Source organism: Equus asinus, chromosome 3 (genome assembly GCF_041296235.1).
Source record: "Equus asinus isolate D_3611 breed Donkey chromosome 3, EquAss-T2T_v2, whole genome shotgun sequence".
In the NCBI taxonomy this organism is placed as follows: domain Eukaryota; kingdom Metazoa; phylum Chordata; class Mammalia; order Perissodactyla; family Equidae; genus Equus; species Equus asinus.
The window spans coordinates 52,620,186-52,647,978 of NC_091792.1; the positions used below are offsets into that span (position 1 = coordinate 52,620,186).

Consider the following 27,793-nt stretch of genomic DNA (forward strand, 5'->3'; position numbering starts at 1 on the left):
CTGATTCCCAAGCCCACAAAATTTTCCTAAAATTATGCTGCCTCCTATCTTGCATTAAAAGTCACTTTGAAATTTTAAAAATGTTGTCACCCATTGTGCATTGAAATTTATTTTAATTTTTAAGTGGTCTGGCATTACCTAGAAAGACAACCAACCTCACTGCACTATGACAATAATTGGCTTGTCTTTACAGTGATGGTTAAAAGTAGTAGGTGAAATTTTGGAGTACAATATGGGGGGAGGCACAGGACTAGCTGAGAAATGACAAAAGTTCTAGTTCTAGATGTGTCATAATATAAATGGTTAGCATTATAGTTCTTTAGTATAACTTTGGGCAAGAATCTCAGCTTTCTGATCAAGTGACAGTGAAGCTAGGGATAGCAAGCCCCATCCTTCCAATCATATAAATATTTTATTAGCCTCAAATTGGAATGTACAAGAATATTGTAAAATATTACAGAGCTAATACTTATTACCTGATAATTAGCCAGCTACGTGTGATGATAAAGTGCTTTGAGATAAATTTGATAAATTAAGTTGCCAACAAGAATTTCCCCCAAAATTATTTGAAAATATTACCTTTGCAAATCTCTCTTGAAAATTAAACTCATCCTTTAAAGACAAATTGATGCCTATTTAAAATAATACGAATAAAAATTATTAACAGAATTGTGTTACAACATTTCAACATTTATATTTGAAGATTTATTCATTAACACACCATTCACAGGACTCATAGAATACTAGAAAGATAAAATTTAGGGTCTAAAAGGGAGCTTAGAAATCATTCTTTGCAAACTCCTTATGTTAGAGATCATAAATTAGAAGCCAAATGAGTCTGACTACAGGATTTGTACAAAGTTATAGTAAGTGGAAAGAATTCAGTTCTTTTTCTAGTGGCAACAGGAGGTCCAGCTTGAAGTTACAAAGAATGATCATGGATGCAGCCAGGCCCCCTATCATAAATGCCAACCCAAGTCTTGATTCAGAGAAGACTCAGAATTTGGAATCAAATGAGATAGATACAGATTCTGCCCCTTACTCCCAATAGCTGTATGATCATGGGCAAATTGTTTTCATTCATTGAACATCAATTTTCCTCCTCTTTGTAATGGGAGCAATAAAAAGAATAAAAATTGGGGCAAAATGCAAGCAATAAAAATGGGAGCTGGTGTGAGAATTGAGTGAGATAATAACTAAATGTTCATGGTATGTAGTAGGTGTTCAACAAATGACAGCTATTTTTTGAACTCATGAAAATTATGCTCTAACAAAATGAGCTAAACAAACAGGTCATTTTGCTATTAAACGATTATTATTAAAACACTAGTAAATTAATAGAGGTTACAAGATATCTTACAAAACCATAGGATTAGTATCTAAACTATCTGAATTCTACTTTTAATTGCATTTATCAATATTTGTGTAACATGAACAAATCAAAACCCAAAGTATTCCCAGTTTCTTCATGGGTTAGAATTAGCAACAATCTTACTCCCCTTACACCTTGAAAGATTTTTCTGTGTGTACAGGTCAAATGAACAATGCATGTGAAAATGCCAGGAAAATGTTCTACAAAGAAACCAAACTACTGTCAATGTAGAAAAACGTAAATGTAAATTGTAAGTTAAATACGGTTAAACATAACTTCCTCAATAATAAGCATTGCATTAAACAGACAGATTTGTCTGTTTGAATCTGAATGAGACAAAAGCATACTCAAAATTCCACTCTTCTGCTCATTAGACTTTTATTCAGTTCTTTAATTAGATATGTCAAATGTAGTAATAAATATCCCAAAATAACAGATAACGCAGTATAATTGCTGCTTATAGAACACTGAGTTAAAAGAACAAAGGCAAGAAACAGAATAAGGAGTTACTTCTTTTTTTAACTTAAGCTAGGAACAAGTCTGGGACAGATGCATATGTTGGAGAGTTTGTGAAAAGTAGCAAGTCCAAGAATCCACATGTGGAGCTGATGATTCATTATGTAGAGTATGGGGCTCATGTATTCACATATAAAAAATACTCTAGGTGAGTTGGATGAGTGGTCTGATTGGAATAAGCCCTATTTACCAATATATCTGGAATTAATGTTCAGGGAAAAAAGTGATCCATATTTAAGAGCTTGTTATACTTAAAATACCCTCCATAAAGTAAAATAATAAATTTTCTCTTAAGCTTAAAAAGACTTGCACTATCATGTCATAAAAGATAATCTATTGGTTCTGAACATGTACATAGAATTTCCTTTTTTTTTTTAAAGCTTGGTACCTGAGCTAATAACTGTTGCCAACCTTCTTTTTTGTTTGTTTGGGTTTTTTTGCTTGTTTTTTTAATATTTACTTTTTTTATTGCAGTAACATTGAATTATAACATTATGTAGCTTTCAGATGTACATAGTAATATATTTCAAATTCTGTGTAGATTACATCATGTTCACCACCTAAAAACTAATTATAGTCCATCACCTCACATGTGAGCCTAAACACCCCTTTTGCCTTCCCCTATGGTAACCACCAATCCAATCTCCGTTGCTATATGTTTGTTTGTTGTTTTTATCTTCTACTTATGAGTGAGATCATATGGTATTTGACTTTCTCCCTCTGACTAATTTCACTTAGCATAATACCCTCAAGGTCCATTCATGTTGTCACAAATGGCTGGATTTCATCATTTCTTATAGCTGAGTAGTATTTCATTGTGTGTAACCAATCTTTTTTTTTTTTTTTTGCTTTTTCTCCCCAAATGCCCCCAGTACATAGTTAGATATTTTAGTTGTGGGTCCTTCTAGTTGCAGCATGGGGGATGCCGCCTCAGCACGGCCTGATGAGCAGTGCCATGTCTGCGCCCAGGATCCGAACTGGTAAAACCCTGCGCCTCCGAAGCGGTGTGCGCAAGCTTAACCACTCAGCTATGGGCCCAGCCCCTAGAATTTCTAGATAAAATGGAAAGATTGGTTGACCAAGTATATTTTCAGATGCTTTATAAGGGCTACAGGCTGAATACCTAAGGGGCAAATAAGTTACACATATCAGCGGTGTGAGGATGTGGAACAATAGGAACTCTCACTCATTGCTAGCGGGAATGCAAAATGGTACAGCCACTTTGGAACACAGTTTGCAGTTTCTACATAAATAAACACAGTCTTGCTATATGTTTCAGCAATCATGCTTCTAGGTATTTATACAATTGAGTTGAAAACTTATGTCCACAAAAAAAAAACCTGTGCATAGATGTTTATAGTAGCTTTATTCATAATCGCCAAAACTTAGGAGCAACCAAGATGTACTTCACTAGGTACATAGATAAATAAACTATGGTACATCCAGACAATGGAATATTATTCAGTGCTAAAAAGGAATGAACTATCAAGCCATGAAAAGACATGGAGGAACCTTAAATGAATATTGCTAAGTGAAGGAAGCCAGTCTGAAAAGGCTACACGCTGCATGATTCTAACTGTATGATGTTCTGGAAAAGGCAAAACTATGGAGACAATAAAAATATCAGTGGTTACCAGGGGTTTAGAGAAGGGAAGGATGAATAGGCAGAGCACAGACGCTTTTTAGGGCAATGAATGTATTCTGTATGATTCTGTAATCGTGGAGACATGTCAGTATACATTTGCCCAAACCAAGGATAATACCAAAAGTGAACCTTAATGTAAACTATGGACATTGGGTGATTATGATGTGTCTATGTAGGTTCATCAATTGTAAGAAATGTACCATTCCAGTGGTGGATGTTGATAACGGAGGAGACTATGCATGTGTGTGGGCATAGGGAGTATACGGCAAATCTCTGTACTTTCCACTCAATTCTGCTGTAAATCTAAATTGCACTGAAAAATAAAATCTATTAAAAAAACTTTAGCAAACCTTGCTCAAAAGAATATTTTTATGGTCGGGCTTTCTCACCTCCTTTAAAAAGTATTAGAATAAATTTCAAGATTTTACAAGTTAAACATTGATAAATCTTTTTAACATCAGCACCACACTCAAGAAGATAGCTATTTCTATCAGATTATTTAAAGTAAAAAAAAAGAAAAGTAATTGTAAAACAGGAGCAGACGTGCTGATATTTGTCTTTAAAAAAGTCTATCTTTTAAATTATAGGAAATTGAGTTTCATATTGACAATTGAAAAAGTTGAAAAGCAAAACCCAACTTATGGACTCCAACAATGGTATTCTTTTTTATCACACCATATGTGCTACTAATAAGCCTAATAGATTGCATTGTGTTAATTAGAAAATTGTAATGTATGCTGCTTCATATAATAAAAGCGACAGTTTGTTTTCCACAATATCTTGAAAATCACAAATTCTTCTAATTTGTCAAGGAAGATAATTTTTCACAAAAACTCTCAAAACAATTATTTTTCAAGAGTACTAAGCCCAGTAATTTCCATGACCACTCTGGCTATTAAAATATTGTATACAATAGACAAATATATTATGCCAGGACTAAACACTGTTTTCAAATAAGTAAAAGTATGAAAAGTTTACTAAATCTTTATTTCGTAAGAAATTGAGAGAGAAAGAGAAGAAAAAATACTCAATGAACGTTTTCCATATTATTGTGTGTATAGGTTTGACATGCTTTTTATATTCAGTGTCACAGCTTTGTGAATTAGGAATTTATTCATATTTTACTAAACTGAACACAACTCCAGAATGGTTAAGTTACTTGCATAAGGTAATATAACCTGTACTGCCATAGCTGTGATTCAAACTCATGTCTAGATGGTCCAATCAAATGCCCACCCAACTGCCCTATCAACCATTTATTTGAGCTATCTCAATGAAATATCAAAACCCAGAAGAAGAGAGCCTACACAGAATTTTCAAAAAATATGCTGAGAAGAGAAAGAGATAAAATAAAATCTAGAGTTAAATAGAAAAATTACCAGTCTATAAAAAATAATTGTCAAATATTAGAAGTAGAAGAGACTGTGACCATGACATTCCATCACCTAAGTGATGAGCTGCAGAGTGTTCTAATCAAAAGGATTCATTAATTTTAAAATTAATTAAATTAAAGGAGAATCCAAGATGGTGGTGTAGGCAGACCGTGAACTCACCTCTTACCACAGCCAGAGCAAATCTACAGCTACATTTAGAGCAATTCCTCCTGAAGAAAAATTGAGGGCTGACTGAACAGCTTCTGACACAGAGGGACACATAGAAAGGAGTAGGAGTCAGACACGGCATTGACGGGAACCTCACACTTGATTCAGTGACCTGCAGCAGGGAGGGATAGCACTGAGGGGCCCATGCCCAGGCTTACCTGCCCTGGGGCACAGGGAAAAACATGGTTTAAAAAGTACCTAGACTATGTGGGAAAGAAATCCACTTACTAAAGCTAGAACATCAGCCAAACAGGCAGAGAACTGCTGGAACTCTCTCCGGGATTGGAAGGGTCAGCAAGCACCATTCTTTGTGTTCCCCCTCCATCTTGATAGTGTGAGCAGTAGCACAGTCCAGATGCTGCCAGCATGCTCAGGCTGCCACAGTGTGCCCCCAGGTAAAGAGCAGCCTGGGACTTCCTAGCTGGCACCCCACTCCAACACCAGTCACTCTACCAGAGCATCCTCAAGTGCCAAGCATCCTGGGACTCCCTGGCCAGAACCCTACTCCAGCTCCAGCTGCCCTGCCAGGGCACCCTCAGGGGTGGAACAGCCCAGAAATTCCAAGCCCACACCCTGCTCCAGCTCTAGCCATCCTCCAGGGTGCGCCCAAGTAAGAAGCAGCACAGCAGTCCCCAGTGCACTCCTGCTGCAGCTCCAGCTGTCTTGCCAAAGCCACACTGCACACACAGTCTACATAGGGGACACTCCTACACAAGGCCACTCCTGTAATAACAGGAGAGGTAGCTGTTTCACCTAATTCATAGAAACAAACACAGAAAGCCCAACAAAATGGAGAGATAAAGGAATATGTTCCAAACAAAAGAACAAGAAAAAAAACTCAGAAAAAAATCCCAATGAAATGGAAATAAGTAATTTACCTGATAAAGAGTTCAAAGTAATGGTCATAAAGATGGTTACTGAACTTGGGAGAAATATGAAGGAACATGGTAAGAACATCAAGAAAGAATTAGACAATATGAGAAAGAACCAATCAGAGCTGAAAAGTACAATAACTGAAAGGAAAAATACACTAGAGGGAACTAAAGGCACTAGACAATGCAGAAGAACAGAACAATCATCTGGAAGACAAAAGAATGGAAATCACTCAATCAGAACAGCAAAAAAAAAAAAAAAATTAAAAACGAGGACAGTTTAAGGGAAATCTAGGACAACATCAAGTATACTAACATTCACTTTATTGGTGTCCCAGATGGAGAAGAGAGAGAGAAAGAGGCAGAAAATATATCTGAAGAAATAATGGCTGAAAACTTCCATAATCTGGGGAAGGAAACAGATATCCAGGTCCAGAGCACAGACGGTCTCAAACAAGATAACCCAAAGAGATCCACACCAAGATATGTTATAATTAAGACTGCAAAAGTTAAAGATGAGAGAATCTTAAAGGCATCAAGAGAAAAACAACAAGTTAACTAACAGGAAAACCCTCATAAGACTATCAGCTGATTTTCAGCAGAAACTTTACAGGCCTGAAGGGATAGCATGATATATTTAAAGTGCTGCAAGGAAAAATCTTACCACCAAGAATACTCAAGCTGGCAAGGTTCTCATTCAGAATTGAAGGAGAGATAAAAGAGTTTCACAGATAAGCAAAAACTACAGGAATTCATCACCACTAAACCAGCCTTACAAGAAGTATTAAAGGGTCTCCTTTAAGCAGAAAAGGACATAACCAGAAAAAAGAAAACAGATGAAAGCAATAAATCTCACTGGTAAAGGCAAATATTTTATAAAGGTGATAGAACAGCCACTTAGCTAGTATGAAGGTTAAAAGACAAAAGTAGTAAAATTAACTATAACTATGATAAATAGTTAAGGGACACACAAAATAAAATGATGTAAAATATGACATCAAAAACAGAAAATGTGGGGGCTGGCCCCGTGGCCGAGTGGTTAAGTTTGCGCGCTCCGCTGCAGGCGGCCCAGTGTTTCATTGGTTCGAGTCCTGGGCGCGGACATGGCACTGCTCGTCAAGCCACGCTGAGGCAGCATCCCACATGCCACAACTAGAAGGACCCACAACGAAGAATATACAACTGTGTACTGGGGGGCTTTGGGGAGAAAAAGGAAAAAATAAAATCTTTAAAAAAAAAAAAAAAAAAACAGAAAATGTGGGGCAGTGGAGTAAAAATGTAGTGTTTTTAGAATGCATTCAAACTTAAGTGACTATCACCCTAAAATTGACTGCTATATATCTGTCAATATATATGAACCTCATGGCATCCACAAACCAAACACCTATAACAGATACACAAACAAATAAAGAGAAAGGAACTCAAACATAACACTAAAGAAAACCATCAAACCACAAGGGAAGAGGCGAAGAGAAGAAGAAAGGAACAGAGAACTACAAAAACAACCAGAAAACAATTGACAAAATGGCAATAAGTATATACCTATCAATAATTGATTTAAATGTAAATGAACTAAGTGCTCCAATTAAGGGACATAGGCTGGCTGAATAGACAAAAAACAAGATGCATTATATGCTGCTTGCAAGAGACTGACTTCATATCTAAAGACACACACAGACTAAAAGTGAAGGGATGGAAAGAGATATTCCATGCAAATGGAAACAAAAAGAATGCTGGGTAGCAATACTCACATCAGACAAAATAGACTTTAAAACAAAGACTGTAACAAAAGACAAAGAAGGGCGTTACCTAACGCTAAAGAGATCAACCCAAGAAAAGGATATAACATTTGTACATATTTATGCACTTAACATAACAGCACTTAAATATATAAAGCAAACATTAACAGATAAAAAGGGAGAAATTGACAGTAATAAAATAATAATAGGAGACTTTAATACCCCACTTACATCAATGGATAGATCATCCAGACAGAAAATCAACAAGGAAACAATGGCCTTAAAAGACACATTAGACCATATGGACTTAACCGCTATATACAGAACATTCCTTCTATAGACTGCAGAATACACATCCTTTTCAAGTGAACATGGAACATTATCCAGAATAGACCATATGTTAGGCCACAAAACAAGTCTCAATAAATTTAAGGTGGCTGAATTCATACCACACATCTTTTTCAACCACAATGATATAAAACTAGAAATCAACTACAGAAGAAATCTGGAGAAGTCACAAATGTGTAGAGACCAAACAACATGCCACTGAAAAACTACTGGATCAGTGAAGAAATCAAAGGAGAAATGAAAAAATACCTGGAGACAAATGAAAATGAAAATAAGCCATATCATAATCTATGGGATACAGCTAAAGCAGTACTAAGAGGGAAGTTTCTAGTTACACAGGCCTACCCCAAGAAATAAGAAACATCTCAAATAAACAATGTAGCATTACACCTAAGGAACTAAAGGAACTAGAAAAAGAAAAGAAAACAAAGCCAAAAGTCAGTAGAAGGAAGGAAATAATAAAAATCAGAGTAAAAATAAATAAAATAGAGACTAAAAAGGCAATAGAAAAAAATCAATGAAACTAAGAGCTGGTTCTTTAAAAAGATAAATAAAATTGAGAAACTGTTAGCTAGACTCACCAAGAAAAAGACAAAGAAGGTTCAAAAGGCAAAATCAAAAATGAAATAGGAAAAATTACAATGGATACCACAGAAATACAAAGGATTATGAGAGACTACTATGAAAAGCTATACACCAACAAATTGGATAACTTAGAAAAAATGAATAAATTCTTAGAATCATATAATTTTCCAAAACTGAATCAAGAAGAAATAGGGAATCTGAACAGATCAATCACTAGTAAGAATACTGAAACGGTAATCAAAATCCTCCCAAAAGGCAAAAGTCCAGGACAAGATGGCTTCTCTGGTGAATTCTACCAAGCATACAAAGGAGATTTAATACATACCCTTTTCAAACTCTTTCAAAAAATTGAAGAAGTCAGAAAACTTCAAATTCATTTTATAAGGCCAAAATTACGCTGATGCCAAATCCAGACAAGGACAACACAAAAAAGAAAATTACAGGCTAATATTGCTGATGAACATAGATGCAAAAATTCTCAACAAAATATTAGTAAGCTGAATATTGCAATATCTCAAATATTAATATTTATTAATATAAATATATATTAATATATAATTAATATAATCCCACAGTCAAGTGGGATCTACTCTGAGGATGCAAGGATGGTTCAAAATCTGAAAATCAACCAATGTGATACACCACATTAACAAAATGAAGAATAAAAATCATATGATCATCTCAATAGCTGCATTGAAAACATTTTACTCAGGATTGCTGTGACTCTTTGCAGTCTTTTGTTGTTCCATATAAATTTTAGGATGCTTTGTTCAATTCCTGTGAAAAATGTTATTGGGATTTTGATAGGTATTGCAGTGAATCTGCAGATTCTTTTAGGTAATATAATATAGACATTTTAACTACATTAATTCTTCCAATCCCTGAGTATGCAGTATCTTTCCATTTCTTTGTGTCTTGATTACTGGAAAACAGGATGTTGAATCATTTGGTTATGATAAAAACTCTCAATAAAATGGGTATAGAAGGAAAGTACCTCAACATAATAAAGGCCATATATGACAAACCCACAGTTAATATCATACTCAACAGTGAAAAACTGAAAACTATCCTTCTAAGAATAGGAACAAGACAGGGTGCCCACTCTCACCACTCTTATTCAACATAGTATTGGAAGCGATAGCCATAGTGATTAGGCAAGAAAGAAAAATAATAAAATGCATCCATATTGGAAAGGAAGAAGTAAAACTGTCACTATTTGCAGATGACATGATTTCACATATAGAAAACCCTAAGAAATCTACCAAAAAACTATTAGAAATAATAAACAAATATACTAAAGTTGCAGCATACAAAATCAACATGCAAAAATCAGTTGCATTTTTATTCACTAACAATGAACTAGCAGAAAGAGACAGTCAAGAAAACAATCTCACATACAATTGTAACACAAAGAATAAAATACCCAGGAATAAATTTCACCAAGGAGATGAAATACCTGTACATTGAAAAATATAAGATATTACTGAAAGAAATTGAATAAGACACTAAGAAACAGAAAGATATTCTGTGCTCATGGATTGGAAGAATTAACATAGGTAAAATTTACATATTACCTATAGCAATCTACAGATTCAATGCAAACCTTATCAGAATCCTAATGACATTTCTCATGAAAATATAACAAAGAATTCTAAAACTTATATGAAACAACAAAAGAATGTGAATAGCCAAAGCAATCCTGAGAAAAAAGAACAAAGCTGGAGGTATCAGACTCCCTGATTTCAAAGTATATTACAAAGCTATAATAATCAAAACAGCATGGTATTTGCAGAAAAACAGACATACAGATCAATGGAACAGAATTAAGAAGCCAGAAGTAACCCCCCACGTTAATGGACAGGTAATTTTTGACAAAGGAGCCAAGAACACACAATGAAGAAAGGAAAGTCTCTTCAATAAATGTGTTGGGGAAACTGGACAGCCAAATGCAAAAGAATGAAAGTAGCCCATTATCTTACACCATAGACAAAAGTTAACTCAAAATGGATTAAAGACTTAAATGTAAGACCTAAAAACATAAAACTCCTAGAAGAAAACATAAACAGTACACTCTTTGACATTGGTCTTAGCAATATCTTTTTGGATATGTTCCTCAGGCAAGGGAAACAATAGAAAAAATAAACAAATGGGACTTCATCAAATTAAAAAGCTTCTTCACAGGAAAGAAATCATCATCAAAATGAAAAGACAACCTATCAGTTGGGAGCAGATATTTGCAAATCATACATTTGATAAGGGGTTAATATCCAAAATATATAAAGAACTCATACAACTCAACAAAAAAAAAACAAACAATCCAATTAAAAAATGGGCAGAGGATCTGAACAAATATTTTTCCAAAGAAGATATGACAGGTGCATGAAAAAATGTTCAACATCGCTAATTATTAGGGAAAGGCAAATTAAAACCACAATGAGATATCACCTCATACTCATCAGAACAGCTATTACAAAAAACACAAGAAATAACAAATCTTGAAAAGGAATTGGAGAGGAGGGAACCCTCATACACTGCAGGTAGGATTGTAAATCGGTGCAGCCACTATGGAAACAGTACGGAGATTCCTCAAAAAAGTAAGAATAGAACTACTATATGATTCAGCTATTCCACTTCTGAGTATTTATCCAACGAATACAAAAACACTAATTTGAAAAGATATATGCACCTCTATGTTCATTGCAGTATTATTTACAATAGCCAAGACATGGAAACACCCAAAGAGCCCATTGATGGATAAATGGATAAAGAAGATGTGGCATTTATATACAATGGAATACTATTCAGCCCTAAATAAAGATGAACTCTTGCCATTTGCAACAACATAGATGGACCTTGAGGGTACTATGCTAAGTGAAATAAATCAGATGAAGAAAGACAAAAACTATAAGATTTCACTCATATGTGGAAGATTAAAAACAACAACAACAAAGAAACAAACAGATACAGTGAACAGATTGATGTTTACCAGAAGAGAAGGGGAGTGAGGGGAGGGCAAATATGGTTAAAGGGGGACTTATGTACAGTGATGGGTGGAAACCGGACTTTGAATGGTGAACATGATATAATGTATACAGAAATTGAATTATAATGAGGTACACCCGAAGTCCTACATAATATTAAACCAATGTTACCTCAATTAAAAAAGATAAAATTAATCAATTAATTTATAAGCTTCTATAAAGAGTACCATACTAGCAACTTTCAAATTTTCAAAAAATTTTCATATGGAAGGATGAATTTACTCACTCTTGATGAAGAATATAGGACCAAAAATTGTACATAGGAAAACAGATTCTATTTTAATTTGAGAAGTAGTTTTCAAATAATAAGGGTTATGTGAAGATGGAATTACATATCCAAGTAGAAAGTCCAAGTCAAGGCCGGACATCAGAGACATTTAAGAGGCAGAAGTACCTTAAGTGTATTAGTGATTGGACATAGTCACCTCTAAGTTTCAATGACAATATTTTAATAGTCTAAGACACGTATTTCCTTTCTACACTGCATATAAGGAAGTGGGGTGAGACCTGTGGTCAGGATACTTCAATGAAACGTAACTTCCAAGAACGTATTCCACAGGCGCTTTCATACATCTTCTTGTCTTACGTATATGCTGTAAGTGATTCCCAAGTGATGGAAACACATCCCAAGGCAACAATCCTTGGACATATTAGATAATTATATAAGTGAGCTTAAAAACCTATATTCCTATAATTTAAAAATTAAAATACAAGTTACAAACACCTCCTGCCCTTGGTTGTGGAGCAATTCTAATATGATCCAATGTGTACCTGATGAAGGATCCCTTAGCTATTTCTATTCCCCTGCATAATTTTTGCCATGTCTTTTCATGAAAAAGTATATGTCTAAGTTGAGAAACAGACCAAAAACGTGTAGACAGATGAGCTGAATCTAAAGCCGTGTTGCATGATGAAAGAGAAAATGGACTTCAAGTCCACTAATACAAGATTCCAAACCCAGCTACAACACTTAACTAGCTTTGTTACCTTTATCAACCTCTCTCAACTTCTGTTTCCTTTGTAACTTAAAGAATATATCTACTTTTTGAGGTTAGTATGATAATTGTCTTAAATATAACACCTGACACATAGGAAGTGCTTATTCACTGGAAACACTGATTCACTTTTGGGGTTTTCTTGATTCCCACAGTCCATTCTCAGATCCCTTTTGTACCTGCTTCTGGCTTCAGATCTGAAAAGGTGAATAGGTTATTTAAAATTCCCTGACACTTGGGTTGCCTTCAAAAGAACAGCTGTTTGACAAAAAACTTCTCAGTACTACACATCAGAATGAGGAATTATTTTCATCAGTCACTGCTTATACCCTGTGATTCTCAACTGTATCTGCATAAAGTACTACATTGTAGAGTTGAAAACACAAACACCTTCATACCCATCAGGATGGATATTATCTTTAAAAAAAAACAACAAATATTGGTGAGGATATGGAGAAATTGGAACTTTTCTGCATTGCTGATGGGAATGTAAAATGGTACAGCTGCTATGGAGAAAGATATGGTAGTTCCTCAAATAATTAAACATAGAATTGCTATTTGATCCAGCAATTCCACTTCTGGGTTTATACTCAAAAGAATCAAAAGCAAAGATTTAAGTAGATATTTGTATGCCAATGTTCATGGCTGCATTTTCACAACAACCAAAACATGGAAGCAACCCAAGTGTTCATCAATGGATGAACAGATGAACAAAATGTGGTATATACATACCATAGAATATTATTCAACTTTAAAAAGGAAGGGAATTCTGACACATGGATGAACCTTGAGGACATAATGCTAAGTGAAATAAGCTGTCACAAAAGGACAAATATTGTATGATTCCACTTATAGGAGAAACGTAGAGTAGTCAAATTCATAGAGACAGAAAGTAAAATTGTGGTTGCCAAAGAATGGGAGCAGGGAAAAATAGAGACATTTTTGAACGAGTACAGACTTTTAGTTTGGGAAGGTGAAAAGTGTTCTGGAGATGGATGGTGGCGATGGTTGCACAACAATGTGAATGTACTTACTACCACTAAACTGTATCCTTAAAAATGGTTGAAGTAGGGGTCAGCCGCGTGGCGAAGTGGTTAGCTTCATGTGCTCCACTTCTGCTGCCCAGCGTCTCGCCAGTTTGGCTCCTGGGCATAGAATTGGCACCGCTCATCAGGCCATGCTGAGGCAGCGTCCCACATAGCACAACCAGAAGGACCTACAACTAGAATGTACAACTATGTACTGGGGGGCTTGGAGGAGAAGAAGGGAAAAAAAAAAAAGGATTGGCAGCAGATGTTTGCTCAGGTGCCAATCTTTAAAAAAAAATGGTTAAAGTAGTCAATTTTATGTTATGTCTATTTTATCACAATTTTTTAATTAAAAAACACATGCACACACATACAAACCCATATACAAAGTGCTCAGAATCTGCCCCAGATAAATTAAATCAAAATGTTCCGAGGCCAGCCTTAGGCAACAGTACTATCTAAATGAGTGCTTCATAATCCTCATGTGCAGGCAGGACTGAAAATCACTCCTTTAGCCAGTGGAGGATTCTTGTGAAAAATATGGCTTCCTATATATATCTATTTTTTTTTTCAATAATATGGCTTCCTATATATATCTATTTTTTTTTTCAATCTTTACAATACGTGTTACTATGTTACTATGAAGTAAGAATATTGTTTCTTAAATATCTGAATACCTTTGAAGTACATTTGGGGTTTTTTTATGTTCTGTTTTTTGGGTTTTTTCTGAGGGAGATTAGCCCTGAGCTAACATTGCTGCCAATCCTCCTGTTTTCGCTGAGGAAGACTGGCCCTGAGCTAACATCCATGCCCATCTTCCTCTACTTTACATGTGGAACGCCTACCACAGCATGGCATGCCAAGTGGTGGCAGTCCGCACCTGGAATTCAAACCAGCAAACCCTGGGCTGCCAAAATGGAATGTGCGCACTTAACCACTGTGCCATCCGGCCGGCCCCTGAACTATATTTGATCAATCGTTTGCTCTATATATTTGATTCACAATTCAGAACCGTATAAAGTCACTGAAAAGAAATAAATATAATTTGCCTTGTGGCACACTTATATAGGCTAGTGTGATATGAACCAAATGAAGTATACTAATCTCAATGTTATATATTAAAAGCAGACTTTTATACAAAATTGATTATTCTCTGGAGAAAGAAACTATATGAAATAGAACAAAACAATCTAAGATTCTTGATTCCTATATTTTATAGATTATGGTGTAAAACAAATCAAATACCATTCTTATATAAAGAAATGAGAATTGCACATTCAAAGCCCTGTGTAGTTCTTATCTACTAAATCGGACACAGAGTAAATGAACACGTATTGTACTGTTGGTTTCTAGGTTGAGTATAATTTCTTTGCAGGTTTTCCAGAGGGCTTCTATAAGCCAAGGTGATATAACTAATGTATGATGTAAATTGACATAGCTATTAGCACTTGAATATCCTAACAAGCAATTTGTCCAAAATGATACAAAAATTCTAAATCAATTCTTGCGAGTTGATCAAATAATGGTTCAGAGCAAATAACTGTTCAAATTTTATCTTTTTAAATGATTGAAAGCATTTTTGGAAAATACTGTAATCATATGATCTCTTTGCATATCATTCTCACTGAATTTCAATTCTAGGAACACCAACTTTTCCATTAGAAAAATGCCAAAAGGCCCCAAGCTCTTAAACAAAGCAACATTGTGATACTACCAGGCCTCTATTGTGAAGCATGAATCAGACCTATCCATTGTTTCAGACTGCTATCAATAAATACCATCTAAGACATGCAAGAAAAAATGATCCTCATGTAAACAAGTGAAAATTAAAGGCAGCTTGGAGAGAAGCGATACCTGCGTTGTGTCATCCACATACACCGTGCCTTACGAAAAATGGTAATGTATTTTAAGAAGGGAAAGATAAGTTGGGAGTACATTTTCTCAAGCACTAGTCTTTTTCAATTTCAGAAATAATTACAGCCGTAATACTATAACAGCTCTGTTCATTGAAGGGAATAAAAACTGCAGATGAAATCTCAATAGCTTTTCCTTTGTAGCAAGAAACTGACTGCAAAGCACACATCAAGCTGTGACTGTTGCTATACAGAAGCTTTGCAAATGGATAGGAAAAATTATAGGAATCAGATAAAGATCTAAGAACTGATCCCGAAAAGACAGAAACAAAGGATAAGCAAATGACTAAGCATATGACTGCCCTTTCAGAGAGCTGAGTTTTGTTTCTTACCCTCCCCTCCAGTCCTTGAAAGACTGGCTCATGTAGATACCAGGTTAGCTGTTCACATGTCTATTCTCCTGGCTAGATTTTGAGCAGCTTGAGTTTAGGAATGGTTTCCTACCACATCACTTCTTTAGGAACGTTTGTTGAATGAGATGCAACCTAATGGTCCAGTAGGAGTCAGGCTGCCCTTTCCAGACAGGTCCAGGTTTACGAAGAGAGCACACAATGGAACTGCTGTAAAGCCACAGCTGTTTCTTGCCTCTAATTCCGTATTCCCAGAAATGTGCACAAGCAGGAGAAACACATCAATAACATGAAACTGATTTGTCTTGAAATCTCTGAGTCTATTTAATTTCAGCTTCTTTATTACTAGTCCACTGGTTATAATTCACTGCCATGGTGGATATCGAGTGGAGCAACTCCAAGCTGGACTAGACAGCAAAATTAGGGAAACATAGAAAGCACATTTTTACCTGCAACTATTTCACCTCAAGGCACGTAAATATCATATCCTGGAGAAAATAACTTTTGGATAAAAGATGATCCTTGTAGATACAGCACATCAGCACAAGCAGATTTTCTAAACAACCATCAGGGATTATGGCTAAAAATTTCAGTGACCTATCTATTACACATCCAAATTAATCAGTGACCAAAAACAAAGGCACAGTAAACATAGTCAAAAGAAAAGAAGCGAATTTTTTTCTTAAAACTACAGTATACCTACCCAAAGCATTTATTAACCTATTTAAAATCTTTATCATGCTATCACTATCTGTCCATCCATGGATTTCCCCTTTCAATTTGTCATAGTAAACATAGAACTTCTATGCCATTTTCAAGAAGGTGCATGTCCTCATTAAAACCATTTTTCAGTTGATTTTTGTTGTGTCAACTCATGATAAGCCACAGTAATGAAAAAAAGTAATGTCATAGAAAACGCTACCCGGAGAAATCCAAAGAAATTCATTTTGGGCAGCAGTATGTTCTGGGTTTGTTTGTTTTAAATTTTAAAGCAGATTTACCTTCATCAAATAGTTTTACTTACATTCATTTAAAACCAAATATTTTCCCCAAACTCTTACTATTTTGGTGGAAAAAAATGAAGTAGAAATGTTCTGATTAACGAAAAGGATCTCTAAGGATGAAAAATTTGTCACAGCTAAACCAAAAAGTAGATAAGCTCTATGTGAATGATCAGTTGATTCTTACCTAAAAAGCAAATTTGCAGGTGCAAATGTGTGTTTTTGGGCACGTGTAAATACATGTCAGTATGTGTGCTTCTTTATGCACGTATGTAGAAATGAGTTTTGTGCTGAGAAATTATGCCATTTGTATTACGAAATATTAATTAACGTTTCCATCAGTGGTATTTAATTTCTTCATTTTTGTGGGCAATCTAAAAATGGAAAAATGGAAGTAAAATATAATTTAAAGTGAAATACAGTAAAAATGGTGTACATATCAGAATACAAAAACATAATGCTAAGGGAGCTTCTTCATCACTCTTTTTAGGAAATATGCAATCCTCCCCACAAAAATAAAGTTGGGAAAATCAACTTATATTGTTTGATATTAATGTCTATAAACCAATGAAAAACATATTAAAAATTATAAATACTCATAAAAATCTTCTAAATTATTTTATGTTCAACAGCTCAATCAGATTTTGAAAATGATACTTAACAGAAGATTCTGTCATCATACAGAACAAGAAACATATTAGAAATTAACATATCTCAAGTCTGTTCCATCCAAATGACTCACAGTATCTATCTTATTCAGAACTAGATGGGAACAGGGTAATTTTTCTCACTCCTCAGTATAATCTACAACAAACAGTTTGGTTAATTTGACTCAAAGTCAAAAACAAACAGAAAACAAATACATGTCCTTCAATCTAATTTCTTTCATTTTTCTTGTTTTGATGTAAACTTTCTTATGTATGTTTATCAGCTATATGTGTTCAATCAACCAAAACCCAGGGTCTGATGGTCTGCAAAATATTATTTCACAATATAGAAACAAAGCTACCAGCTCTATTTCTAATGTTCATTCAAGAAAATATTTATTTTTAAAATATAAACTCCAAAATTCCACTAATACTCCATTATTTCATTTTAGTGCCAGTATATGAGTACAATACCACATAGCATTTAGGAAACAGGATTCGTGGGTCAGATTGCCTGGACCCAAATCCTGACTCTGACACTTTGTGGGAATATGACCTTGGGCAGGAGCTTAACTTCTTTCAGTGCCTTGCCTTCTACATCTACCTGGCAGGGTCTTCGTTAAGATTAAATAAACTAATATACTGCATACTTAGAATAGTGACTGGATATAGGACATTCCTTATAAATACCGACTATTATCATGTCATGAGATTCTCTCTGCCTGATAAATATGTTATTTCTGACAAGTTAGTAGGTTACAAACCTATCTGAAAATTAAAGTCTGGAGCTGACCCAGTGGCACACTGGTTAAGTTGGCACACTCCACTTCAGTAGCCTGGGCTTCATGGGTTTGGATCCCCGATACAGACCTATATACTACTCATCAAGCCATGCTGTGGTGGTGTCCCACATACAAAACAGAGGAAGGTTGGCACAGATGTTAGCTCAGGGACAATCTTCCTCAAGCAAAATGAAGAGGATTGGCAACAGATGTTAGTTCAGTGCCAATCTTCCTTAAAAAAAAAAGAGAGAGAAAGAAAATTAAAGTAAATCAGTCTTACAGTATATCAGGGTTTGGAAGCCTCTCTATAGAAATCTTTTTTTAACGAGAGATAAATTGCAATTGAACACATTGTCACACACACAAAAATAAAAATTAAAAAAAAATCATTATTGTAATTGTACGCACCAAGTATGGCAAATTTCAGTGTTAATATCTATTTCATAGGTAAGTTTGATTTTTCAAGGTTTATGATTCCATCTAAAAAAGTCGTTTCTCAAGAAAGCTTGCAAATATATCTTAGTCTGCATGTCATTATTTTTTCATTGCCTGTCTTTTAGTACATTTGGCTTGACTTATTAAGTAGCCAAATAAAATTTTTTTTTTAGAATTTTAGAATGCAGATTCCACAAATATACTGGATACTAACAGTGAAACCACATGGAGTGTAGAAGAGAGAAACTAATATAGAAGGGGGGATTGGATAAGAATGACTGTTTCAGACTGCAGGTTAATATCAACGTTGATGACAGTCTCCATTTGGTCTACCCAGGTTGGTTCTCACTCAGAGAGGATGGCTGTTCTAGCATTCATCCCAAATACTAAGTCAAAAGTTTGGAGACATAGTAAAATACCTTAAGCTTCTTTTTTTTTTGCCTTGTCCTCCCCAAAGCCCCCCAGTAGATAGTTGTATATTCTTTGCTGTGGGTCCTTCTAGTTGTGGCACGTGGGACGCTGCCTCAGCATGGTTTGATGAGCAGTGCCATGTCCGCGCCCAGGATTCGAACCAACGAAACACTAAGCCGCCTGCAGCGGAGCCCACGAACTTAACCACTTGGCCACGGGGCCAGGCCCCCTTAAGCTTCTTTTAATAACATACATATTATACCTCATTCTTAAAAATGATGTCTATTTTTAAGTGGTACTACCTCACGGAGTAATATCTTTTGTAAGATTACTATAGCCTTTATGAAGCAGAACTTTCTTTTGTTTCAAACTTTAAAAGGAAGAGTCTCTGGTTCTAACATTGTACAGCTTAATAAACAAATCTGTTTATGTATATAATTATGATTGCATTGAGTTTGATGTTTCCATTCTCATTGCACATATGAAAGTGTTTCTTTTTCCATGCATATTTCCTGCTTTTACTTTTCAAGTAAGCAAACCAGAACTGCAAACTGTGTGTCCAGAAATGAGGGAACCCTAATTTTACATAAGGCTTTTCCTTTTGGGTCTTACATGGACCCCAGCTAAGTCTAAAAATCAATCAGCTCTGTTTTAAATGAAAGCATTTATTAACTGAAAATGAGAAAGGAAAGCGATTTATTTTGAAATTTTTCACAAATAAATCTGTTTCTAGTGAATGCACCTGAATATATTTGAAAACTGGATAAAGTGACTTGTATCAACTAATAAAAATGGGTACAGTTAAGTTCAGAAGCCAAATCAGTAATCTAAGACATGTATCTAAAAATAAGAGAGATCTTGACATCATCATGATACCTAATTAACTTATTTCCAACTATATTATTCTGAAATGAAAGTAATTATTACATAAATTTTTCCATTCATCTCAGCTCTCCTATTCAGTATTTCAAAATCTAACCAGACAATAAATATCATGCTTAAAGCACAATGGTTATAAACATGTAAAGATTTTTATATTAAAATAATTATATTCTTACCCTGATCGAAGGCCTTTCCTGGACTCCAGGTGCGGAAATAATCATCCTAAGGGGGAAAATAATGTGAATTGAGTGTATATGAGTAATTTAAATGCAAATATTCATATAAAATCTAAAATAAAATATGAAATACAGAAGCTGAATACAAACCTCTACTTCCTGCAATGGCAAGCAGCAAATTATAAAAAAAATAAATAAAAAATAAAAAAAGGAACAAGAGAAAAACAATAGTTATCAAAAAGGAACACATTGTTTACACGTTATAGAAATGTCTTTCAATAAATGTGTTCATTTTCATCGCAAGTCAATGTTTACTACAACAACTTAACTATTTTTAGTTGTCACTTCACCTAAATATTATAATACAGTACTTTCAATTGTAATTCAATGTGCAATATAACATGCAGATAATTACCCTAAGCTAATAAGCTATAAAAGCATCTTGACGGTTTCCAATTATACAAGTTCATTTCCACGAATACAATAGTAAATGGAACCAATAAGATAGCAGTGAAAACACCAAGTGATTCTGCACTAGCATATACAATATAAATATGCTTTATGTAAATCGGTCACATGTTAATTGAATATCTACAGAGTTCATCAAAATGCAATTAGAAGCTTGAAAAAAATGCACACAATTAAATCTTGTCTAAAGTTTAAATTGTTGATATGCAAAGGAATCATTACAATACGTTTACTATATATTTAGTAAATATGACTATACAACACAAAAGTGGGGCAATGTATACTGAAATATTTTTTTCAAAAGCAGAGCTAAATTGACTAACACTATTTTACTTTCTGTTTTGACCATCCTAAAAGCCTTGCAAAGGTACCTCATACATATCATCTTTTATGGTAAATAGAATAGATTTCACTGTTCAAATTAATAATCTATTTTCACTATAGGAAGAAAGGGTAGCACATCCTGGTGAAGATCCTTGATTAAACATTTCTTAGCTCCATATACGTAGACCCACTAAAGTCAGTCCAATGGAAAGATACAAAATGTAAGGAATCCAAAAGGCCAAGCACCGATTGTTTGAATCTTCCTCCTATCCTCTTTGCTAATATCCTTTGATGAAAAGGAGGAAAATGTAGCATGTATTTTAATTATGGAGATAAACACACTTCTCTAATTTATCTATTCTAAATTTTAAATTGTTACAAAAGTTTTTCCTTATTGTGGCTAATCACCCATCATCACCTTCTGAACTCCCACCTCACCAACTTCACATGAAGGAAAAAAAGAAAAAACACAGAAGATACTGTTATCAGCCTTATATTTATGTTGAGATAGGATTATATTAAGAGAAGAGCCTGTTATGGCAATCTACATTGCTGACTTCTGTACTAAATTGCCTAGGAGTAGGTTAAGGGAGGATAACACCGCTGATTATTAAATCAACATTGATTGTTTAGTCTCTTTTTAAAAAACATTCTTTTTAAGAAAATTCTTGGAAAACTAAGCTTTCAAATTAAATTGTTCTACTCATTCTCAAATCTTTAGCTGAGGACCATAACACACTCATTTAATAAATTTTATTTTTTAGATTACGTCTAATTGTTTGGGAAAGTGACAATTATTCATTCCAAACATGGAGAAGAGTTGGAGTTTCTCCTGAAGCATCACAACAAGCTGGACAATGAGCACCACGAGCAATGGATTTGGAGACAGGCAAACTTGAAGTTTAAGTCTGGCTTTACCACTTATTAGCTGTATCACTTTAGAAAAGGTGGTGATCTAAACTTCAGATCCTTGCGACCAAACTTGGAAAAATAATACCTACTTATTTGGTAAGGGTGCTGTAGGGATTAGTTATAAAAAAATGTAAATACTAGCACAATATCTGGCATAAAGGAGGTGGTAAAGCATGCTTGCTAATCAGAAGGACCAGGTTCCTCTCCGTTAGTATCTTTGAGCAACATCACCGTTGGACAACTTGTCATTACTGCTGACAAAGTCCTTTGGTTTTTCTGGTTTCTTAGAAATAGCCATAGACTCCTCATAACATTTTTGAAAGGGATGTCCAAACTGCCCCCGCAAATGTCAAATGTTAGAAGAACTGAACTTTTTAAAAGTTTACATTTATGACTGTAGTTAACGTGGGAAGGGAAGCATTTCTGTTATCACCTCAACTCCTCTGAAGTGGTACCAGTGGCACCACCCAAAAAGATGTGGGTAACTTTTTATTACAATAGTGACTCAATTCATAGAATTAGCACTAGAGCTCTGGAAGGCGGGGAATAGGTGTGGAACTGACATTGTTAGCACTGAAGCCTGATAACACGAAAGCAACACGTTTAACAAAACACATAGTGCTTGAAATATTCAATATCAGTAGAGATTAGCAGGAATTAGGCAGACATATAAAAAAAAGAATATGATAGTAAAATCTAAGCTCAATCACATAAAATGACTTCCTTCAGAACAACATGATCACGTTGCATTAATTTGGGACCACTGCTATATAAAAATCGATAATCATAACGTAAAACATGAGCATGGTTTTTTGGTTATGTCAAGGGCAACATCAACGTCTGGCCATTGTGGGGATTTGATACAGTATAGAAAAGCGAAGTAGTTAGCCTATTAGCTATTTTTAGATGTTTCTCTTTGTGTTCCCACATCACTAGACTTTTTTTTTCTCTCTGAAAACGGTTTCACCTCATTAAATCTTAGGAATTTTGCCAGGATGAGAAATAAAAGTATTTTCACATAAGTGTTCATTCAGGCACAACTTCTTTTGTCTCCGAAAGCTTTGTGTGAATATTGGTTGTTCTCAGGCTTCAATTTAGATCCAAAATAAGCCAACCAGGGATTTAGAAAACAACTGTGAGAAATGCCCCCAATTGAAGAAAGTCAGGTTCATACCACTGAAATCAAGCCTGAGTGTTCCAACAGGCAAAGTTGGATTCTCGTCACTCCTGTTCCAAAGCTTATGCCAGCGAATTACAGAGATGATGAGAATTTAAAAGTACACCTCTGCCAATTTCCTATATTTAAAGAAACAATATTTTCTAGTTTTCCAAAAAACATGGTTTGCATTAAAAAACTGATCTGTGTATCCTATTATTTAAACTTTTACTTGAGGTCTTAATACTCTATTTTACCTAATTTTAAAGAAAACATATTTAATGTAGAGCATAGTTTCTAAACTTTTAAATTACTGCTATTTTTGGCCAGATAATTCTTTTCTGTTTTGGAGGAGGGGTGCTGTCCTGTGCATTGCAGGCTGTTTAGCAGCATCTCTGTCCTCTACCCATGAGATACCGCTAGCGTCCTCCCTGAAGGTGTGACAAACAGAAATGTCACCAAATTTGGTCAAATGTCTCCTCAGAGGGAAAAATCACCTACTTGAGGATGACCGATGTAGTTATTGGGAAATAAATAAAGGCGAATGAATCAATATATCTTACAACAAAGGATTGCTAACAGTAACAGATTTTTCTTCACAAATGTTTTATTATATGGAGACAATATTATACACTCAACTTGGGTTTTTTGTGTTACATTTTACTGAGAGAACTGTGCAATTGTATTAATATCTTTCATCAAATTATTTAATGGCTGCCTAATATCCTTTAGTGTTGATTTACCGTCATGTAGCTATCCCTTCAGATGTCTGTGCTTTCGTATTGCTTATAATATCTTGCTATAATAAATAACTCATAGATAAATGTCTGCATATCTATTTTCTTATAAATACAGAATTTAAGTATAAGTTTAGGAAGATGATCACTATGAATAAACATCATGCCTAGAAGAGAGAAACGCATTTCCTGTGACAATAACTGGTTATAACCAGGCTTTGTCCAGATGAAGTAGGTCGGAAGGACAAGTTTACATCCAAAGATCAACTGTTTGGTTCATTCATTCACTGCTACGTCTGTACTGATAAATTCCCCCATTGCCTGAAGGAAAAATATAGGTTGTCAAACTAGGTCAGGGATTACTTAAGCATCCTCATAGATTTTGATATGTGATCAACTGCAAATGGGAGAATCTTAATGCCTAGAGTTCCACAATGTGTAGCAATGTAGTATTATATTAGCCATTTTTCAGCCATTCAACTTGCTCCAGTGGCTATGAAGAGCTGTACAAGCAATAAAACCTTACTGAAACATATATTTGAAATGAAATTGCTAGCAAAGTATGCCACTTTTAAATAATAATCAATAGAGATACTATTGAAGTCTGCTGGACACAATTTTGTCCTATATTTCCGAAGCCTTCTATAGTTTATGGTAAACTGCCACAAAGTATTTTTAAATTATAGAAAAATACTACACAATTATTAAATGAGACACAGGAGTTAATACTTTTAGAGACACTGCAAAAATAAAATGTGTTAATGTGATGATTATCAATGGTGGGTATGTTTCATACAGCATAGTCACGTCCTAACAATATGACAGTCCAGTTCTAGGTGAGGTAAAGAATTTTATGGTTAATCTACACTAAAATAACTTAGGTGATAATATTTACACAGTACTTCTTCCATATCTGAAGTCTGATATCAGAATATCTGGGATTTCTTACAGGATCTTTGTATATAGTCATCCATTTGCAACCACACATATACACACACACACAATATATATATTCATGCACATATGTTGAAATACATATATACATAAATGTATATATATCTTAAATAGGTGAATCTGCTATAGAGATTCATTTCATTAGTGTCTGTCTATAACATTTAAATGACATTTAAATAATATTTTAGTCATATGAGACATCTGATAAGGCAGATGTATTTTAACCAATTATAGCTTTGCCAAGAAAAAAATCCATGTCATATAAGATTGATAAGATTTCTTTCAAGATTTGCAGAACTACTTTATATATGACCACAGAAATGTAGAAACCTTAGTCCCAGAGACAAAGTAAATAAATAAATATGTTCAGCTATGGTATTACTAACTATATGGATTGACACTTTGTCATTACAGTAAGTGTCTTTGCAACGAATTTTCCCGTTAAGTGATGGCATCAGCTCCACATGATACTCAACAAGGAGACAGTCCCTTATAACAGTTCTTTCTTAGTCTTTCTTTTAATTGCCAGGGTCCCAGCTGATATTACATTTTTTTGCCTTAAGTTATTTATAAACATATTTTATTGTATTAAGTACTTAGAAATTGTATTTCATTAGTGAAACACTGTATAAAATATCCTTTTTAATTTTTTAAAAAACTGAATATCTTAAAAGCAAGTGTTTTATTAGTGATGTCATTAATAATGTTTCAAATTTTGAATGAATTATAATAAAAATCAAAATTCGAGAAAATGCCAGAAATAATAATTATGAAGATTTAAACATAAAATTATCTTCATACAAATTTTCAAATCCTAGTTTAATAATTTCAATTAATGACTTAGAATTAAAAAAAGAAAAAGGAAAACAAAGAGGAATATATAACTGGACATCAGGGCCAAGACTGAGATTTCTGATGAAAAAAACTTTGAGATAGAATGCACTATCTATCTACCACTTACTATGATATTTCAACTGACCTTAAGTTTCTTTTCTTAAAATTGATATAATAATAATGTCTTTAGGCTGTGTAAAGATTATAGTACATAACATATTTAAAATATTAGTATAGTCTTTAGTTCACAATAAACACTTAAAAATTGGCATCTGTTATTATTATACCCAGGAAAACATTCTAGTGATTATCGTCAATCATTATAATGCTATAAACAAATATCTTTCTTAAACTGGTATCATATGAAAATGGAATTTTTGAATAAAATATGTGGTATATCCTTGAAGGAAGATTATAACATAAGGAATAGGAAGTGGGAAAGCAATCTATTAGGAACTCATTGTGTACTCTGAGTTTTGAAGCCAGATGTACATAAAGTGTGATCTTATTCACCTTCCAAGGATATATCAGAGATTGGTGATTTTGTTTTTTTCAATTATTCCAATAAGCATTTATTGTGCTTCCAATAGATGCTAAGGAAAAAGAAAGTTGAGTGATATATGGCCCGTGACTTCAAAGAGCTCAGAATCTAATGTGAAAACTAGCTGCACTGGAGAATGGAGTATTTGAAGAGAAATCTGTTCAAAGCATGATGGGAGCAAAGGAAGAAAGCAAATAAATCTGTAAGGTGCTACATGAGAATTTTCCACACGGAAGGTAACACGTAAGCATGTTCATACAGGATATAGAAACCCAGAAAGCTAATTTTCCAACGCCTTTGAGATATTATCTAGTCTTCTCTAACTTTAGAGATGAAGAATTTGAAGCTTCTGTAGTACGGGGGTAGAGAACTTCCAAAGATGGCCTCCATCAAATTGCTTTCTTCACTGTACATTAATCCTGATACTCACAACAACAGATGAAGTCTCATCCTTCTTCCCTGGAAAACAGCCGGGCTTTCCTGACTTACTTGCCCAACAGAATGTGGCGGAGTGGATTTCAAGAACTTCTAAGGCTAGTTTATAAGAAGCCTTTCATCCAGCCCCTATGAGAAAGGCCCAAGCCACATGCAGAAGCCACTGGTCTACATTCCCTCCTCAGCTCCCAGATGGCAACCAGAATCAATTGCCAGCCATGTGAGAGGGCCATTTTGAACTTTCAAATGACTTGGAGCCTAGCATACCCATTTTATTGCAATCACTGTTTAGAGACTCAAAGTGATAAACACTGAACTGAGCATAGTCAGGACACAGAACCATGAGAGATAATAATAAACTCTGGTTTTAAGCCACTAAGTTTTGGGCTGGTTTGTTACAGAATGATAAATAACTGGAAAGCCCTCAAGTCACACAATTAGTTGTGAAGATGAAAAAATGTATATACAAGATGTCCAAATCTGGTTTAGTGTGTCTTTCCTAACAGCATGTCTTTGGATAAACAGACACAAACCCTCCAAACTGTCCCTTGTTCACAGGATTAAAACTTTGATCCATTAGGTAAATCCTTCAATCAGTCCTACTGGGTATCGGATGCTGACTGATGGCTTTAGCCTTAGAACATGGCTAACTGACCTTGCAGAGGACTCTCAGAGCAAATTCTGAGGAGTCATCAGTATCTTAACCCTCTATATGGATGTCAATCTGTACTTTATTCATTCTTCTCTGGGATTCTCCTACTTACCTTGTTTTTCTTCCTGGACTTTTCATTCATCCCCTACTCCCCACCAATTAATTACCCTGCATCCAAACCTGCTTACCTGACTTCCCTACCTTGACCCTCTGGCCTCTATTTGGTTAAGCCTTGCTTCCAAGCAACCATCACTACCACCAATACCTTTTCCCACAAGCCAGTAAGAGACAAAAGGATTCCTAGTCTCAAATTCCACCCAAACAGGACATAGTTACAGACACATCCGGTATTAGGGAGTGTTTTTGGCTCCTAGTCTCTTTCAAGGAAGGACAGATTTGGCCAAAGGTCCCACAGTGAAAGATCCTATTTATTCCCAAAGG

The 27,793-nt window shown here is 34.8% G+C and overlaps 1 protein-coding gene across 3 annotated transcripts in view; it reads right to left on the minus strand.

Annotated features, from left to right (window-relative positions):
* Window positions 1–27,793, minus strand: part of SPOCK3 (SPARC (osteonectin), cwcv and kazal like domains proteoglycan 3) — a 468,925-nt gene that overhangs the window by 281,161 nt on the left and 159,971 nt on the right. For 2 of the 3 annotated variants that reach the window (XM_070505032.1, XM_014851442.3), the window contains exon 3: window positions 20,340–20,385. The exons of the other annotated variant lie outside the window; for it this stretch is intronic. In XM_070505032.1, coding sequence (XP_070361133.1) covers window positions 20,340–20,385 — 46 coding nt within the window. The remainder of the gene's footprint in view (window positions 1–20,339; window positions 20,386–27,793) is intronic. 3 annotated transcript variants of the gene reach the window in all.